Source organism: Amia ocellicauda, chromosome 15 (assembly GCF_036373705.1).
Source record: "Amia ocellicauda isolate fAmiCal2 chromosome 15, fAmiCal2.hap1, whole genome shotgun sequence".
Taxonomy (NCBI): Eukaryota; Metazoa; Chordata; class Actinopteri; order Amiiformes; family Amiidae; genus Amia; species Amia ocellicauda.
The window spans coordinates 21,228,110-21,249,085 of NC_089864.1; the positions used below are offsets into that span (position 1 = coordinate 21,228,110).

Genomic DNA, 20,976 nt, shown 5'->3' on the forward strand with positions numbered 1-20,976 from the left:
ATTTTGGGCCCCTGCCTTGTTACATTAGCACATTAAAGTTACCTGCTGCTATCGGCCAAATGTGTATTTTCCATTGCGCAGTAAATCAGAATACTTCTAAAGTCAAAGAAGTTTTATTGCTTTAAAAAGATTTTTTCCAAGGTTTTGTCAGCTGATCTTGGGTGAAAACAAATTCAAATAATTAAATATAAGGGATTTAATTCAGATCCATTACAAACACAGGTGGATCCACTTTTACAGATGTAGTTATTTTAAGTGGTAGTTTCCCATATGCAATAAGAATAAGTATACAATTATCTACACAACACAAGTCAATTTATTGGTGCAAAAGGTCATCGGGGTCACATTCGTGGGCAGCATCGTATTCAGCTATGTTGACCTGCACCTGTCTATAGTGCTTTCGGTGTGCTGAACACCATTGATCTACTTATGTTATGATGTATTAGCCAGGACTTTACTGTCTGCTGTGTCACGTTTGGTGACAAATTGAATTTCCAGTAGGAGAACACTTCGCAAACATATTCATTGACAAATCAAAAGTGAAACGGACCATTTGTAGTATGAAGAAATCATTTGCTGAGTCCTTCTCTGAGAAACGCTCGCAATGTATATACACCTGAATGTCAAAAACTCTTCTTCTGCGAGTAGTATTTTTTAAAGCTTGCAGTTTTCAGAGAAAGAAGTTTGAAGTGGTAAATGACTTAGAATTTCAGGTTATCACCACTATCACCTACCGCTTCTTAAAACGTGTTTTCACCTAGGCTTGAGATGACAAGAAATGATGAATGGAGCATATTATTTCAGTGGCACTGCATCTAAACGAAACTTACCTTGTTCATACGTATGCACACACACACACACATAACTGAGATGGTTTCCAATTTTTAATGAGAGATCATGTTCTTGAATTCAAACAATGGAGGCATATGTATTTTGTTGTGTTTTTTTTACTTTAGATTGTTTTTATTCAGATGCAATCTATATCCTTGTTGATATAGTTGTTCTTTATTTTTCATCTTGAAGCCATAGAAATCTATCAACAATACAATCCACTTATAACACCTCTGATATAAGACCAGTGAGGCATCCAAACACAACCTATATCTCGTGACCTTCTCCCTCAGATCGCCCTGAATCTTCCCATTGCCATACTTTGCTCCTCTCCTACTCTCCTTGCCATGCTTACACTGGGCTGTTGTCCGTAGCTCACCTGCTTTTCGCAATTTGCAATTTGTTACACAGAAGACGTGCTGTGAAATGACCACCCCTTAGGGAAAGCCATGTGCAGATTAAACAACTCATAAGTGGTATTAGGCAGCCTCATTTCCAAGCATTAACATTGTTCATTATATGTAAATGACTGCAATGAGATGGGTGTTTTTTTTTTCTTGTTTTTTTTCTTACACATGCTGTGTTGCATACCGCTAGTGGTAATGTTGTTACTCCACACAGTCTGTGTAAATACAGTAACTGTTTTAATCAAGCAAATTGTGTAGATGCAGTTTCCTGAATGATGCCCTTTGTATGTGCAGGGAAGTGTACGTATTGGAGCTTTAACACAAGGTTAACAGAAGGTCAATGAGGCAGGTTAACAAAAGAGATCAATTAAACAAGAAGCAAAATCTATTACACCTTCAGCATTTGCATTTTTTTTAATTTAAAACTTCTTGTAGTGCCTGTGTAAGCATTCCAATGTGCATTTATAATGGTTTATCTGAAAAGTATAAGGAAATCCCTTTGCTCATATTTACCCTGTTTCTAAGCTCTTTTCTTCCAAAAATCATCTGCCAGCTTCATGCATCTTTTCCACAGTTTCAATCCTGGTGTTTTCATTGATTATTTATGATGTAGTCAGCTCAAACTGAAGTCCTTTTCTCAGAAGTGCTTTCAGAGATGGTCAAGTTTTGTACTGACCTATATCTTACATCTACAGCTTCTAGTACATCTGCTTCTGCAGCTCAGGAACAAGTGCTTGCATCTCTCAGTTTAATCTCAATATCAGCATCTCAGTCTGTGTACCTCTTGTGCTATTGTGTTAGATGTTGGTTTGGTTTGAGGGTTGTAAATGGAACAACCCTCAGACAACTAAAAATGCAGTTCCCATGTGTCCCTATGTTTATATTCGATGACAAACTTACTTTGTACACAGCATATCTTGTCCAGCTGTTGTGTTATAACCTTTTAACCCTTTTTGGAACAGTTACAGCTTTTAAACAGGATGTCCTGGCTATATTCTGTGGTGCAATTGTGAAAGAATTCCTCCTCACGTTTGGCTTGCGTGAATTCATCATTCTTGTTTTTTTTTAAGTATCTCCCTGCAAACACTTCATCCGTCGAAGTGTGGGGGAAACACAAACCTGACACTGTTCTCATACACAGGAATCTGATACACGATTGATGTTACTTGAACATCAGGAACAAGAAAAGGATGCCAAGAGGAGCATGTAAGGGGATATTATAATGGACCCCCACAGGACACTGGCTGTCATGCAGGAAGGTTGTTAATACGAGTAGGAACTACAATCCTTTAATGAATACATTTCAACAGACTTTTAAACGTGTTATTCATTAAAATGTAAATGAGTAATTTAATTGACGCATTTAGGACCATGATTGAGATCCAAAATACTGGAATTAGAAAATTCTGGTGGGGGCTATCTGGCTTCACATTGGATTGGCAATGAAATGCAAAGTTCTTCGTTGCAAAGATACGAGATTGATTCACGCCTGGAGTTAGTTGTGATCAAAGTCATTGCACTTCCGCGAGACACTGATCTATGCTACAAGAGTGCGTTTGGTCTCATACTTGAGGGGCAGTATTGCACATACTTGAAAATCTGTACACTGGTCTCTAGTCCTTCCGAAGAGAGGAATTAGGCAAAAACATGGAATTTGGTCTATTGCTGGACCTTACCTACATCGTAATTAATTCATAAATATGTACTTTACAAGCAGTTTTTCTATAAAATGTTTAAGAGACTTAGGACTGGATTAAATCAATACTTACATGCCAGGAGCAAATTCTGATATTGAAAGTGTTGCCTGGGTTTGTAATCTGTGATTAACACATGGGTGGAAGACTTGATTTCATTTAGGCCTTACTTTGTTTGTCTTAGTCATTTTGTTTCTTATATTATACCTGTAGTTATATTTTGGGATTTAATTGGCCTGGTTGTTGGATTTTTGTAGCAGTCTAATTTTGTGTGTATCCTGTAATTAATTTAATATCCTTGTTTTTGGTGTGTTTTTCCAGGTTTTAAGTGGTTTAATCTAAATTGTCCAAATGTACTCATTATTTTCCATTCTTTTACCTCAATCGTTTTTAATTAGGTGTCTTATGTAATTTGTTTACTTGTATGTTGTTTTATAATTTTTGAAGGTTTGAAGAATTTCTCATCTTCTAGTGACACGCAATATAACACCAATGCTTTTGATCACTCAAAGGTTATAACATGATCCCAGATTGTAGACCGTTAAAAAAACAGCATCACAACCGCACTCATGCCATAGCAGTTATATACTTAAAACTGAATTTCTAACTGAGAAACTTAAGATATCCAAAGAAGTGGATAAATAAGAAAAAAATAGGCAATAAGTAGTCCTGGTTTGAGACCCAGGTGCATTTCAGTTTGTTTATTTCTAAGATAATAAGTCCAGCTGTTCAGAATACATTTCTGTCTGTTTTCTAAGTGGAAAAATATAGCCTATATCTGCAGTTTGCAAATCAGGGATCACCTTTCCAAGCAGTAATTTCCTCACTTGTAAATGTAAAGAATATCATTAAACTCCTGTTCTATCTACAAGACGTTTACAACCCTCCTGGGGTCGACCCTGACTGCTCTTGTAATGTAAATTAATGGATGGGTGCCACTCCATAACGGAATCACTGTAATGCTTTTCCCAATTGCTAATAATCCACTTCTCATGGCAGGTTTAAAACAGGAGCAAAGCTTTGCCTTTGGTGGCACTGATGGGCCCTCAACTTAGAGCTGCAAAATACATTTCCAATATAAACAGCTTTAAAATCAGGGGACAGTTGGAATATGTAGACGTTTAAGCCTCAAATTCTATGTTAAATCATTTGAAAAGCCTCTGATGATGGCATTACAAACTCAGTGTTTTTTTCGTCACACTTGCATTCCCACTCAAACCTGAGGGAATGGAATCACTGAACTGCCAGGTAAATAAAATGAATCACTGGTTCATAAAATGTTTGTTTTTTTAAGAAAATGACAAAACTTTATTGAATAGGCACATATCAAACTGTTACCTTATGTATAAATCACAATAACAACAAGAAATCGACACATCACAATGTATAATGCAAAATTAGTTAAAAAGAAATTGGGGAAACTTTCCAGATTTCATTTATTGAATATACAGGTGAGTTCTAAACAGCCAGATTAAGGTTAACCTATATACATCTCCCTTCCTTACAAATATAGTGCTGTTAAAATGTACCCTTGGGCTAAACCTATGAAGATCCAATATTCTATGTGCACTTCACTATAGAAAGGGAATCAAAAATCATCATACAGTGAGGGAAAGAAGTATTTGATCCCCTGCTGATTTTGAACGTTTGCCCACTGACAAAGACATGATCAGTCTATAATTTTAATGGTAGGTGTATTTTAACAGTGAGAGACAGAATAACAACAAAAAAATCCAGAAAAACGCATTTCAAAAAAGTTATAATTTGATTTGCATGTTAATGAGGGAAATAAGTATTTGACCCCTTCGACTTAGTACTTGGTGGCAAAACCCTTGTTGGCAATCACAGAGGTCAGACGTTTCTTGTAGTTGGCCACCAGGTTTGCACACATCTCAGGAGGGATTTTGTCCCACTCCTCTTTGCAGATCCTCTCCAAGTCATTAAGGTTTCGAGGCTGACGTTTGGCAACTCGAACCTTCAGCTCCCTCCACAGATTTTCTATGGGATTAAGGTCTGGAGACTGGCTAGGCCACTCCAGGACCTTAATGTGCTTCTTCTTGAGCCACTCCTTTGTTGCCTTGGCTGTGTGTTTTGGGTCATTGTCATGCTGGAATACCCATCCACAACCCATTTTCAATGCCCTGGCTGAGGGAAGGAGGTTCTCACCCAAGATTTGACGGTACAAGGCCCCGTCCATCGTCCCTTTGATGCGGTGCAGTTGTCCTGTCCCCTTAGCAGAAAAACACCCCCAAAGCATAATGTTTCCACCTCCATGTTTGACGGTGAGGATGGTGTTCTTGGGGTCATTCCTCCTCCTCCAAACACGGCGAGTTGAGTTGATGCCAAAGAGCTCGAGTTTGGTCTCATCTGACCACAACACTTTCACCCAGTTCTCCTCTGAATCATTCAGATGTTCATTGGCAAACTTCAGACGGGCCTGTACATGTGCTTTCTTGAGCAGGGGGACCTTGCGGGCGCTGCAGGATTTCAGTCCTTCATGGCGTAGTGTGTTACCAATTGTTTTCTTGGTGACTATGGTCCCAGCTGCCTTGAGATCATTAACAAGATCCTCCCGTGTAGTTCTGGGCTGATTCCTCACCGTTCTCATGATCATTGAAACTCCACGAGGTGAGATCTTGCATGGAGCCCCAGACCGAGGGAGACTGACAGTTATTTTGTGTTTCTTCCATTTGCGAATAATCGCACCAGCTGTTGTCACCTTCTCACCAAGCTGCTTGGCGATGGTCTTGTAGCCCATTCCAGCCTTGTGTAGGTCTACAATCTTGTCCCTGACATCCTTGGACAGCTCTTTGGTCTTGGCCATGGTGGAGAGTTTGGAATCTGATTGATTGATTGCTTCTGTGGACAGGTGTCTTTTATACAGGTAACGAGCTGAGATTAGGAGCACTCCCTTTAAGAGAGTGCTCCTAATCTCAGCTCGTTATCTGTATAAAAGACACCTGGGAGCCAGAAATCTTGCTGATTGATAGGGGATCAAATACTTATTTCCCTCATTAACATGCAAATCAATTTATAACTTTTTTTAAATGCATTTTTCTGGATTTGTTTGTTGTTATTCTGTCTCTCACTGTTAAAATACACCTACCATTAAAATTATAGACTGATCAGCAGGGGATCAAATACTTTTTTCCCTCACTGTATAAAACACACCTTCAAAGGTAGAGATTGAGAGCTATGTACGTAGCTGAGCAAATCTCCTGGCTGCAAGGTGTTGGATGATGGACTGCTTAAATACACCACAATGATGGTCTAATCAGTGGTGTGACTTACAAGGATCACGGGTGTACAGAGGTGCTTTATTAATTTATTGGCCGATATGATGCAAGTGTATTAAAATATTTAATAAAGGCTTTGCCCAAATTATTCTTGAAATATAAATTAATTTACCGGCATTGAACTTCCACTTTTTTTATCGGTGCTTTGTTGAAGTATAGCCATCTATCTCATTAGCTGAAGCTGGTTGCAGGATTTGTGCCTGACAGCTGTGTAAATAAGGTAGCCCTGACATCATATTTACCAAGCAGCTAGGAGATAATTGCTTGGCACAGATTGTATTTGTCAAACAGTTTCAAGAGTCTTGGACATCTTATAATTGTTTTTCAGGGGACTTTCCAGGCTGGTTCTCCCCATAAAATACTAATTTGGTTTCCTTAAATGTGATTATTTCAAAGAAAATATTGGTAATTGCTTTCTCTTTGAGCGTTTCCGCAGCTGTTGTGTTGGGGTATGTGCTTTTGGATTCTTTAAGTGGAGCAATCAGAAAGCATTTGGTCACAAACAAGATGAACCTCTAATTGAGTGCCCGCTAGGATACGGATATTAATTAACTCAAACTGAACTGATGCATAATAATTTGCTATTCTGAAACAGCGATGTTTGTTATTTAACTTGATTAATAATCAACATTTTTTCAAGTTCCTTTAGATCGTCAAACATTTTAAACATTTTGTTTTCAATAATAATAATTGCTGTTATATTTATACAGATCTTGTAAAAAGTATTAGTCAGATTAAATTATTTCTGAAGCTCTGTGTCAACCTATCTGTAATGATAGGATGCCAGTAATCTCTGGGACACTTTGAGAGAGGATGGGGTGATAAATATCAATGTAAGTTAATGTGTAAATTATTACACATTTGTGAAGACTGATAATCAAAGTGTAATTCCTGTGTCTGACAAGCAAGATAGTCTGATCAGCTGTTTTAATATTTTGCGACTGACCAGATTTAACAAACCGCTGATCGGTGTTTGTCGTCATCAGAAGAGAAACTGAAAGCACTTCACAAAAATAATATAAATATTTTTACCTTTTTTGTCAGATGCAATTATGTTGCAGTCGCTGTTTAAGTTTTTAAAACAAGACAAATGTGCAGTTTTTCTTGCAATCACATCAGAAACACCGATCAGCCGTTCATTCAGTCGGATCAGTCACAGGATAGTGAAATAGCAGAGTAGTGCTTTTGTCAGACACAGCAATTAGATCTCCATATTTGCCTTGGCAAACGTCTCCCACAACTCAAGCGATGTCTTTATAATAACAATGACCTTCTCTCATACAAAGCTTGTGACTAAGGGGTGGATTCGTTTTTGACAGTGCTGCCTAACATCTTGCGCCTTTCTTTATTTGACTGTGCTATCAGACTTTACCAAGTGCAGAACACCCCCAGCACACCACCTATTCATCAGCAGCATAAACAGTCTGCACAGGGCACTGAGGGTGTAGCGAGATGGGGTGCTTTAATTTGCTGTCGTAATGTTTCCTAACAGTGTCACATAGATAGAAACTGGGACAGGGGACAAGCAGGCCAAAACAATTCAAGTTCATGCGAGTTCACAAACACAATCGGGCTGATAAGGTCTAAATTAAAATGAAATCAGCAAAAGATTTCTCAATGCACAAAAAGATTACATGTATAACAGCTTGGGTCAATATGGAATTACCATTATTATCCCTTATTAATGAAATGCTAAACAGTATTTCCAAAAAATAATCAATATTAACTACTTGATGTCCACGATAATATCAAGATGATGTGGAGTTTAGTTATCGCATTCTGGACCTCCAATTTAAATTAAGAATTCGAGAGTGGGGCAACGTCAGAACTAGTCTGTGAATTAATAAATAATTCCAGGATTTTAAACGTTGAAAAGATTTCTTGGTCGTGTTGGCATTCATCAGGTTTGTTAATGCATGCGATGTGGAAGATGTGACACTGCACACTTCAGATTGGCTGCCCATGAAGACAGCACAGAGAGACGGGACAGGAATAAAGCACTCATAGCACGCAACAGTGGAATTGAATCGTCTGTGATTGACAGCGCTAAGAGCTCAACGCCTGCTGAGAGCGATGTAACACAGACCTCTCACATAGACTATTATAATGTTAGACTGCTTCAGACATCGGAGACTATATCATCCTTAATCATTGTGAGCTGAGCTCCTCAAAATGAAGAAGCAAACAAACTGCACATTATCCTAATTCTAATAAGAAAATGGAGAGGTTAATGTTAATATTGATTAGTTCATGAAATACTATTTAGTTGTATAATAAGTCAAGCTGAAATGGTAATTACTTGCTTATTGTTTAAATCAGTTTTATTTCTGTGACTTGATTGACATTTGGCAGTTTCAGGCTGAGAACAATGTTAGTCAGCCATTCAGATTCACCCCGGAGTTTCACAGGGCTATAGACACTGAAATGCATCTGTCAGATAAACCCAGTGCCTGTACAGGAGGAAATCCAGCTGTGTCTCCAGACAGGCTTCTTTAAAAAACAAAGCATTTAATTACACTGTTGTGATCATGAGGATCAAAAGCGATCATTGCTAAGGAAGACATGACATCAGGGGGATGTACGGATGATTTTTCTCTCTTCATAAAAGGAAGGGGGAAAAGTAAAAAAATTGGCAAAAAAATCAAACTGAAAGGAGCAGAGGAAAAGAAAGACTTATTGCATCAATAAATCTACAAAATGACACATATTTTCTATTTCTGGTTAAACTATTAGTTAGGGGAGAACGGGTGAGAGGGAGATCTTGTTGCACTGGGTGCGTTAATGTGCCGCTGAGTGTAATACGTTCACTTGACCCTGTTTTTGAGTGCACAAAAGGCCGAGTACTGCTGTCACCTTAATTTCAAATCTAAAAGCAATCTAGCAGCACACAGAATTGGTAAAATAAAATCATATTTCACCCGTTATGCCTGAGCATTTTGATCATGCACTTAATGATTCACCACCACACTGACCTGAGCGTGCGCAGGCCTGCACTGTCACTAAGCACACGCATGTTGTCAGAGCTGGGAGTTAACTTTCAACGGCATAATTGGCTTGTTGGGGATCGGCGGGACCCTTCCTTTGATGTCTTTGATTTTTTAATTTAACCAATTAAACCAGGTGCCTGAGAGAGAAGCGCATTTAAACTGTGTGTGGGTGGGAGAGGCGAGCTGGGAAGGCGAGGGAGATTGGCTGGGCAATCCGAGGAATGATTCCAGATGGGGAAGAATAGATTCAATCCCTGATGCAAGCCAGCTCTGCCAATTGAAATAAACTGCAGAGACTGGCCAATTAATTACGTCTTGCTTCACACAATGCGTACAGATTTTACTTTTGGAAGAATATGGGTATCACTTTTGTTTGCGATTGTTTACGATTCTCTCACGACATCCTACCAGCCTGTCTACAGTCAAGTGGTTGTGTGAAGTTCATAACAAATCAGACAATAGTTCATTTCCATCAGCAGTTTCTGAATCCTGTGTTAAAAAGATAATGGCATTCTTAGTCACTTTATTTCCCATCTGTCACACAAAACTAGCAGCTAGGAATCTTTTTGTACTACTTACAAGGTGACACATTAAAATACCAAACACAAAACAAAAGTAGGGAACTGCAGGGCTCTGGAGTGGAGGATTGTGGGTTCAATCCCAGGTGGGAGGACACTGCTGTTGTACCCTTGAGCAAGATACTGTACCAGCATTGCTCCAGTAAAAACACAGCTGTATAAATATATAATTGTAATTATAATTGTAATTAATGTAGCAGCTGTAAGTCGCTGGTTAAGGGTGTCTGCTAAGAAATGTAATAGTTAATAACATTATTATAGATACTTGAATATAAGCAGTAGTGTGTTCTAGTTCCTTATTTGTTAACAATATCATACAAGAGTTGCATTAAAATATGTCAAACTATTAATTACATGTTTATTAACAGTTTCTAGTAACTAGTCAACGCTCGTATGCACTAACAAGTAGCAGCAAAATATATTTGTTTATAAACATGCATTACTGTATATTAATACAAATTAATTAAATTAATACAAATATTCATGTATTTATTATCTAATTGCTGGCAATGAATACATGCCACTTGAACTAAAGCAATACCAAACTGTACAAACCAACCAAATTGTACTATAATGCTGCAATATCCCAGGTGTTTGACAGGAGGGTCAGATTAGAGATGTTCCACTTTTGAGGGCACTTCAGCAGAATTCAGAGATTAAAAAAAGTAAGAAAACTATTGTGTAAGTGACCTACTTTATACCTTCTGTAAATCAGTAATCCATCCAGTTCTCACATCTTTCCATCTTAAGCTCTTTCAAATGTCTTTAATCTCTGGCTGACACTCTGCTATTTATATTATTAAAACTTTTTTCCATCTTTGCTTTATTCAGAGTTTAAACATACACAAGCATCAACCTTTGGCATTGGGCTTCTGTTGGTATATCTACCCTAGAAAGATGTAAGATGGTTGATTTAAATAAAATATTTACATCTTATCTGCGACGTACAATACCTTTTGTTATTTGCATAATATTTCATAGCCCATTGGATTTATTTTCAATATCATAATTGTACCGATTATGTATAAACCAAATTGGTAGAACATTGATGTTTGGCTAATGATGCCCACAAATACCATGCCCACATTTCAGGTAGAAACAGCTGTGGTCTTTATTATTATTAAGCTCTTATTCTCCTAATGCAAAACACCTGAAAATGATTGTCAAGGCTTCTGCAGCCCACCGTTTATTATTAAAATAAAGGGAAAGCAAAGTTATGTTTAATGTTTGTGGTTTTAACTCCTTCCCTGTTCAGAGTAGAATCACTTCCACTTCCAAATTGTTTATAAAGAAAGTAAAAATTGTTGCTATTTGAGGTTCATCTATAATGTTTTCTGTGGTGGGGAGAAAGCATAATGATCTTTAAGTATTTCAGCAGGTTATTTAGCTACAACAGACTTTGTCCACAGAGCGCAATCCTGTGACATTGTTGGCGTGGAAAGGGTTAAGCCAAAGGACACGATGCATTTTTAATTCCTGCTCAGGAGAGCATGCAGAGTGCTCCCGTCCCTCTGCGTCCATTAAAATCAATGTGTGTTGACAAGAGATTCATTAAAGAGGAGCAGATTAGTCAGCCTCTTAGATTACTGTGCAGTTCATCCCACGGAGGACGGTACCTGCGAATTCGCTGACGCATATCAACCTGTCCGGCAAGCCTCTGCTTTGCCCTTCTTGACCACCTGCCTGTTCTCTCCTCATATAGTTCGTTAAAACCAGGCGCTTCTTCTAAGAGCTTTGTTCCTCAGGGATTCCACTTGGGGTAGGAGGCAGAAGAAACGGAAGCTGCACTGAATGAATGTAAAGTAGGTGACGTACACATTTTAATTGGAGATCACCTCTGGGCCTTAACTGATTGGTGCAAACTCTGTCCTAACCAAACTGGCCCTTAAACATTCATAAATATAAGAAGATAAGTCCTTCTTTCCAAGTATACTATGGTGGTTACTTATGGTTTCATATGAGCAATGGGTTTTGGGAGGATGTTGTTTTATGGACCACCTTGCAAGACTGGAATGAGTTGAGCTGAGAGTGTAAATTGTTATATGCCCACAGTTCTTATTATAGATTTCTTACATTAGTAGCAGTTTATAAATTGCAGTACAAACTGGCCTGTGAAGAGATCGGAAATGAATTTCAGATTCGGTGCTCTCTATGTTGGTAATATAGTCCTTGTTCCTTGTACAGCAAGAGGATATGATTAAATAGCTATACATTTTACTCTGCAGCCATCTAACAAAGAGCAAAAGTAAATGCACTGAGATCTTTAGATATTGATTTACAAGATGCAGTCACTAAATTAGAACTAGTCTCTGAGATTAAATATTTGATTTTACAATTGAACATTTTGAGTTGCTTCTGATAACATTGTACCAAATTGAATTTCTCTCAGAGAAGAAATAGCAATTTGATATTAGAGAGAATGTATCGCTTCCAGTCACTATTTTTCAAAGATGACAAAAACCCAGCTGGGGTTTCAGCATTCATACAACTGCTGTTGAATTCTGGAAACTAGGGTATCAGTCACTGTAACAGACTTTTTAAACTTTATTATAATTATTATTTAAACTTTATTATTTTGAATACAGTTCTGGTTCCCCTCACACCTTTATGTATGAGTGTGTATGTGTGTGTGTGTGTATGGCCAAAGACAGAAAACATTGCCAATAAGATGTTGTACATCCTATAGCACTGGTTGAAACAGTTTTAATATCTAAGTTTCTTTTGCAACCGTTCTTTTCAAAGTAGAGATGCAATGAAGGGTTTATTTCCCACTATAGAACTCCTCACTGAAGAGGACCCTTGAGAATGTCTGTTATGCCTTTAGACTTTCAGTGCGAATTTGTAAAGATCGTGAACATTTTTAAGCATTTTGATGGGTAAACAGTAATGCATCATTAGACACTAGAGCTCGTCCAGGTCACATGGGCTATGAAAGCCAAAGATCTCTGTTGTCCCCTCCAGACATTTTCTGTGTTACTTGTGCAGCGAACCACCACGGTGTGCTGGTTTGGACACTCTGGCAAAATGTGGAAGTGAATAACAAGCAACTAAACTTTTACAGGTGGGGAGGTCCACTGCCTCTAATGATGTGTGGGTGTTGCAAACCGAGGCCCACGAAGTCCAATTAAAGCCTTTTTCTTCTGACAGTATGTGTAGTCAGCAAACGTGTCTTTTAAGACTACAGGGGAGGGTTTCAGATACCTAGATGAATATAAGACATGCACTGAAATGCAAGAATTGTTCTTATCTCATCTTTGTTTTCCCAATCAGGCTCAGCTACTTTTATTTTTGTATTCACACAAATGTTCTCGTTTTGACACTTGAAAGAAAATGTGCTGCATAGTTTAAAAAAAAAACGTGAAAATAATATTAAAAACAAAAAGTTCAGTTCAGAATTGTCTGGTTGTTATTTCTTACTTCAAATGTTATTTTATTTAGTTTTATTTTATTTATGGCATTATGTTTATGAACTCAAGAGAGGCCTTTCAGGAACATTTATAGTTTGTGCATCAGTAAAGTGGCCGAACAACTGTACGTTTTGAAGAGAGCGCTGTAATAATTTATTCAAAGAGGTGCTAATGGTCTTCCCTTCAGATTAGGGGCTGCAAAACTCTGTATTAGTGAACAGTGGTTTCATAAGACCTTTACTAGAAAAACATACATGTACAGTGAGGGAAAGAAGTATTTGATCCCCTGCTGATTTTGTACGTTTCACCACTGACAGAAATGATCAGTCTATAATTTTAATGGTAGGTGTATTTTAACAGTGAGAGACAGAATAACAATAAGAAAATCCAGAAAAACACATTTCACAAAAGTTATACATTGATTTGCATGTTAATGAGGGAAATAAGTATTTGACCTCTTCGACTTAGTACTTGGTGGCAAAACCCTTGTTGGCAATCACAGAGGTCAGACGTTTCTTGTAGTTGGTCACCAGGTTTGCACACATCTCAGGAGGGATTTTGTCCCACTCCTCGTTGCAGATCCTCTCCAAGTCATTAAGGTTTCGAGGCTGACGTTTGGCAACACGAACCTTCAGCTCCCTCCACAGATTTTCTATGGGATTAAGGTCTGGAGACTGGCTAGGCCACTCCAGGACCTTAATGTGCTTCTTCTTGAGCCACTCTTTTGTTGCCTTGGCTGTGTGTTTTGGGTCATTGTCATGCTGGAATACCCATCCATTTTCAATGCCCTGGCTGAGGGAAGGAGGTTCTCACCCAAGATTTGACGGTACATGGCCCCGTCCATCGTCCCTTTGATGCGGTGCAGTTGTCCTGTCCCCTTAGCAGAAAAAACCCCCAAAGCATAATGTTTCCACCTCCATGTTTGACGGTGAGGATGGTGTTCTTAGGGTCATTCCTCCTCCTCCAAACACGGCGAGTTGAGTTGATGCCAAAGAGCTCGAGTTTGGTCTCATCTGACCACAACACTTTCACCCAGTTCTCCTCTGAATCATTCAGATGTTCATTGGCAAACTTCAGACGGGCCTGTACACGTGCTTTCTTGAGCAGGGGGACCTTGCGGGCGCTGCAGGATTTCAGTCCTTCACGGCGTAGTGTGTTACCAATTGTTTTCTTGGTGACTATGGTCCCAGCTGCCTTGAGATCATTAACAAGATCCTCCCGTGTAGTTCTGGGCTGATTCCTCACCGTTCTCATGATCATTGAAACTCCACGAGGTGAGATCTTGCATGGAGCCCCAGACCGAGGGAGACTGACAGTTATTTTGTGTTTCTTCCATTTGCGAATAATTGCACCAACTGTTGTCACCTTCTCACCAAGCTGCTTGGCGATGGTCTTGTAGCCCATTCCAGCCTTGTGTAGGTCTACAATCTTGTCCCTGACATCCTTGGACAGCTCTTTGGTCTTGGCCATGGTGGAGAGTTTGGAATGTGATTGATTGATTGCTTCTGTGGACAGGTGTCTTTTATACAGGTAACGAGCTGAGATTAGGAGCACTCCCTTTAAGAGAGTGCTCCTAATCTCAGAACGTTACCTGTATAAAAGACACCTGGGAGCCAGAAATCTTGCTGATTGATAGGGGATCAAATACTTATTTCGCTCATTAACATGCAAACCAATTTATAACTTTTTTGAAATGCGTTTTTCTGGATTTTTTTGCTGTTATTCTGTCTCTCACTGTTAAAATACACCTACCATTAAAATTATAGACTGATCATTTCTTTATCAGTGGGAAAACGTACAAAATCAGCAGGGGATCAAATACTTTATTCCCTCACTGTATATGTAAAAATGCCTTCATAGTGGCTATTAGTGTTTTTTAAGCATTACTAGCTCAAGCACTGCTAGTGATAATATTTATTTATATTGTAAGTTGTATCTAAATTTCAGAGTCTTATGGAGCAGTACTTTCAGATATTCTCTGTTAATGCAGGATGGCCAATACTATACCTTTTAAGTTGCTCTGTTTTTCTTTCTTAAAAAATTAATATATACATCCTGCTCTTTTATTAAAGAAATTGTGCTTGATACTGTGAATTGTACTAATATTCCTCTAATCATTTGCAGTCTCCCTTTCCTTTTTTCTTCTCCAGTTTAGCTAATGGTTAAACCTGTTCACATGTATTAAAGTTTATTAAGTCTTTTTTTCTGCAAAGGGTTTTTCAATATCTTTTTTCTTGTGCCCTCCAAATTCCAAATGTATTAATCCTCTAATTAAAGATAAATAAATGTCTCAAAACAAGAGGTATTACAGAAAATAATTGTTACATTTGAGTTATGTACCTTGAACATACCTAACCAGCCTACAACCAAGGATCCTTTTCGGTTTTACAGAACTTATTGATGAATATACGTCATACATTACCTTTCCTTACTCTGGTATCATTAGAAATTAATGAATAAAGATGTTTCTATTTAGTTAATTTTGTGGTACTGTGTCTAGTCATGTGGGCAGGAGCAATCCTATAACTAACTGCTTGTCCAATGGGAAAGAATAAAACATCAAATTCATTGTAGACAGTATCGTTTAAAGGGACACATTGATCGAGCAAAACTTTTGAGTTCAGAGAGGTATACAGATTGTGAAGTTGCCAGGCCTCAGCTGGAGCAAACCTGGTCTGAACTGATGAATGTCAGTACATTCAAACTGTGCATGGAAGGAAGACTTAATGTGTGCATGACAGCTGTCAGGAAAGAAAGAACGAAAGCTAGGTCATCTACTAATATGGCTAAATTATTATAGGCTTGAACCAAGTAGTGCTCTGGGTCACTCATCAAAATGGATTCCCATGCACGCAGATTGCCAGGGTTAATTAAATCAGCCTCACATGTTCTTTTTCATTTTCTAATTTGAAAGCATTAGAAATGTAACAACCTCAGTAATTACCAAAGCTGGTTTCCCCTAAGGCCCCGCAGAGTGCAGCGTCAAATCTCTGGTGCCATGAGGGTTAATGAATTTCGAAAAGACCGTGTCTGGTTCCTCATATCTCAGCGCCTGGAAGAAGCTGCTTCTTTGCCTCACTCTGTGGCAGTTTGAAAGTCACATTTCGCCAGACTTTATTTAGTGGTTGTCTCTGTTTGTTTTCAGAAACACGGGAGGACAGGACAAAGAGGCTCTTCAGACACTACACAGTTGGCTCCTATGATAACTTTACATCATACAGGTATGTCCTCCGTAGAGTCAGAAGATGTCTGTCAGTCAAGAAATTCTGTCAGCTGTAACATTCACATTTGAACTGATTTTCCATTTGACAGGTGTGCCTCTGTATTCCAATGCAGTCTCCTTTGTTATGCAATTGTATTAAATACCAAGATGGCAAATGGATTAGTAGGTTCACTCATGTGACACACAGTAAAGCCCTGTGTTTTGCGTGATCGGTCCAAGTAATTGATATGGTAAATCTCACAACACACAGGGCCCTATAGTGAATGCATAAAATCTATTGCCCTCAATTCATTTTTGGATAGCAAATTACTATTTGTACTATATTATTAGATCAGAACTAGATCAGAAGCAAATTAAAAGAAAAAGCATATTTATTTTTAAAAGATACTAACACAGTAAGATGGAGTGACAGTCACAAGTTTACACCCCCCACACATACACATTGATATTTTTATTTAGTTTTATTTAGGAGACCTTTTGCTGGAAAAGCTTGTGTACATTACATCTAATGGTTGGGTCTTGTTGTTTTTATTTAGTTGTTGATTGATTGATTTATTTGTGTTTAAAGTAAAAACAGATTTGCACATAGAGGAAGTATTTGTTTGAAGTTGGTCTAGCACAAAGTTTGTTTTCCCTGTTACAGTGAGGGGAAAAAAGTATTTGATCCCCTGCTGATTTTGTACGTTTTCCCACTGATAAAGAAATGATCAGTCTATAATTTTAATGGTAGGTGTATTTTAACAGTGAGAGACAGAATATCAGCATAAAAATCCAGAAAAACGCATTTCAAAAAAGTTATAAATTGGTTTGCATGTTAATGAGGGAAATAAGTATTTGATCCCCTATCAATCAGCAAGATTTCTGGCTTCCAGGTGTCTTTTATACAGGTAACGATCTGAGATTAGGAGCACTCTCTTAAAGGGAGTGCTCCTAATCTCAGCTCGTTACCTGTATAAAAGACACCTGTCCACAGAAGCAATCAATCAATCACATTCCAAACTCTCCACCATGGCCAAGACCAAAGAGCTGTCCAAGGATATCAGGGACAAGATTGTAGACCTACACAAGGCTGGAATGGGCTACAAGACCATCGCCAAGCAGCTTGGTGAGAAGGTGACAACAGTTGGTACGATTATTCGCAAATGGAAGAAACACAAAATAACTGTCAGTCTCCCTCGGTCTGGGGCTCCATGCAAGATCTCACCTCGTGGAGTTTCAATGATCATGAGAACGGTGAGGAATCAGCCCAGAACTACACGGGAGGATCTTGTTAATGATCTCAAGGCAGCTGGGACCATAGTCACCAAGAAAACAATTGGTAACACACTACGCCATGAAGGACTGAAATCCTGCAGCGCCCGCAAGGTCCCCCAGCTCAAGAAAGCACGTGTACAGGCCCGTCTGAAGTTTGCCAATGAACATCTGAATGATTCAGAAGAGAACTGGGTGAAAGTGGTCTCAGATGAGACCAAACTCGAGCTCTTTGGCATCAACTCAACTCGTCGTGTTTGGAGGAGGAGTAATGACCCCAAGAACACCATCCCCACCGTCAAACATGGAGGTGGAAACATTATGCTTTGGGGGTGTTTTTCTGCTAAGGGGACAGGACAACTGCACCGCATCAAAGGGACGATGGACAGGGCCATGTACCGTCAAATCTTGGGTGAGAACCTCCTTCCCTCAGCCAGGGCATTGAAAATGGGTCGTGGATGGGTATTCCAGCATGACAATGACCCAAAACACACAGCCAAGGCAACAAAGGAGTGGCTCAAGAAGAAGCACATTAAGGTCCTGGAGTGGCCTAGCCAGTCTCCAGACCTTAATCCCATAGAAAATCTGTGGAGGGAGCTGAAGGTTCGAGTTGCCAAACGTCAGCCTCGAAACCTTAATGACTTGGAGAGGATCTGCAAAGAGGAGTGGGACAAAATCCCTCCTGAGATGTGTGCAAACCTGGTGACCAACTACAAGAAACGTCTGACCTCTGTGATTGCCAACAAGGGTTTTGCCACCAAGTACTAAGTCGAAGGGGTCAAATACTTATTTCCCTCATTAACATGCAAATCAATTTATAAAAATGTTTAAATGCATTTTTCTGGATTTTTGTGTTGTTATTCTGTCTCTCACTGCTAAAATACACCTACCATTAAAATTATAGACTGATAATTTCTTTGTCAGTGGGCAAACATACAAAATCAGCAGGGGATCAAATACTTTTCCCCCCACTGTATATAACAGAGCAGAAACTTAAAAAAAAAAAAATTCAGGACTCTTAATTGAATGCTTTTCCAGTAGAGTCACAGGCACTTACTTTGCCTGGATCTATTACCAAAACTACAACATTCGTGTAGAATTGGTTGAAGAAATCAAAACGTTCAACTCCAGTCTTGGGATGAGCATGCAACAGATTCTGTAAGCCCAGCTCCGCAGCACACTGATGAAATTGGTTGCCCTGGGCTACCAAGCTGTTTGCTTGTGATGACCGATCCTGTTGTCTTTTGCAAAAGTGTTCTGCGCTGTTAGAAGCAGAAGGAGAAAACAAAGAATAGCTAGGGCAGGCCTCAGCTGTAGCTCTACTGCCACCTGCTGGCCCACAGAATCCATGCATCTCTCGCTTGGTCAGCAGAGATGGCTTTGTTTTCCGCAGGTGGGAGAATGGATTTCACACTGTAAAGACACTAGTAGCTCCTGAGATCTCTGTGTAGTCCCACTGGAGGGATCAGAGGAATAGAATAAAAGGATTTTAAGCTTGTCGATGAAGCCATGCTCAAAATTGCTTTCAATAGCATAAGTGTATAGATATCCCTTGGCTTACTGGAATGCTTGGCGCTTACAACTGCACTCAGTTGAAGATGATGTGCTTTATATACATCTAAGGCATTGTATCAGCTGGATTCTACATCCGTGATTATGCTTATGTGCCAGAACTGAGGTTTTGCTATTGCATCGTCCATGGAAAAGGTGTCCAGGCCAAACCATCTGTGTACAGACAGTGCCTATCCAATCGTCATGACTGTAACAGATATATAATTCATCAGCCTGAATTACTAGTGTAACCTTGGGTATTGGCATATTGCACATATATATAAAATATAAGTGATGTCTGCACAATAACTTAATGCATAGCCTACATTTAGAGTACAGGAATAGTATAAAAGTGAAAGAGGGAATTACACAAATGAGCACCGTGGGTTCGCATGCGCCGACGTATATATTTGCTTGTTACTTGTAGAAGTATTAATATAAAAGACATTAGTGATTAAAGTTTTTTTGTGTGTGCACTTTGTTTAATGATTTCTAAGAGGAATGTAATAACAATCATACAAGTATATTATTCAGGTCAGGCTTCTGTCACAGTATAATTGAATGACCTGAATTGCACAAAGGTATGCCCATAGTGTCTTATACAAAGGGAAAGGGTTTGCTGAATTTGTGATCTAAGATGCCATGTATTCACGTTTTAGTGTATGTTGTGAATATTTTTCTCAGATAGCCGCATGTACTTTATAGGAGTAAACAATCAAAAACAAAACTTAATAAAGTATATAGCAATTTAACAATAAGTGTTATAATATTTGATTAAACTACCTTACAAATACTGATATTGTGCATCATGTGCAATTTTTAATTGATCTTTTGCCAGTCATCGTCTGGTTTCTCAAACTCAACTCCATTTTCAGAGCATTAAAGGAACCAAACCGTATCCAGGACAACAACAACAATGAGCAAAGCAGATGCTTAATTGTATATTTATAGTAAATACAATTTTGATAAATTGTAAATTACAAAAAGCACCAATTCTATCTGAAAATATAGCCTCATGGTACCAGCAGAGGGAGTCGATGTTAAAATACAATTAAACTGCAAAAAAAATCATAGCCAATTTAGAAAAAAGTATAACCTGCAACTAAAAGTCTGTCCAAGTGAGAGAAAAATATATATTAGATTTATATTCTGTGTCACATTTTGTGTTTTATTTCATCTGATTAGAGGATGTTAATACACACTACAATGTGGGAAGTACTTTGTGCAGATGTTCTTTGGTACAGGATAGATGTTCAATGTCCACAGAACAGTACATGCTTTCAGATAATGTCATTGTAGAGGCTACTTTATGGTGAACAAAGATATAGCTGAGATTATAGCATTCAAACAATGAAGCATTACATCAACTGATAAAAAAAGTGCATTATTTGCCTTTATCTGTGTTACAGCTGCTGTGTGGAATGTCATTTCCTGTTTGCTCACCATATATGTCCTCTACTGCTGTTTCGGGAGGTTCTTGTTTATCAATTCATGGAGGGACGAGGGAATTGTTTTGAGTAAGGATGTTGTCAACTAAAAATACCACAACTACTGTACACAAACCAGTTATAGTAAGGACAATTGTTTTTTTGTTTTTTTTTGACACCCATGAATTATTTAACTTTTACATATAGCAACTGCTGAGAGTTGTCAATCAGGTACATGTTTGTGGAAAGAGTATTCAACTGTATCCAATGCATATGATATGTTGGAGGCTTTAATTGAAGTAATTGAAGTACTATGATTCCCTG

The 20,976-nt window shown here is 38.6% G+C and overlaps 1 protein-coding gene across 1 annotated transcript in view; it reads left to right on the plus strand.

Annotated features, from left to right (window-relative positions):
- Nucleotides 1–20,976, plus strand: part of shank3a (SH3 and multiple ankyrin repeat domains 3a) — a 385,335-nt gene that overhangs the window by 323,206 nt on the left and 41,153 nt on the right. The window contains exon 15 of the mRNA XM_066724020.1: nucleotides 16,346–16,421. Within this exon, the coding sequence (XP_066580117.1) occupies nucleotides 16,346–16,421 (76 nt within the window). The remainder of the gene's footprint in view (nucleotides 1–16,345; nucleotides 16,422–20,976) is intronic.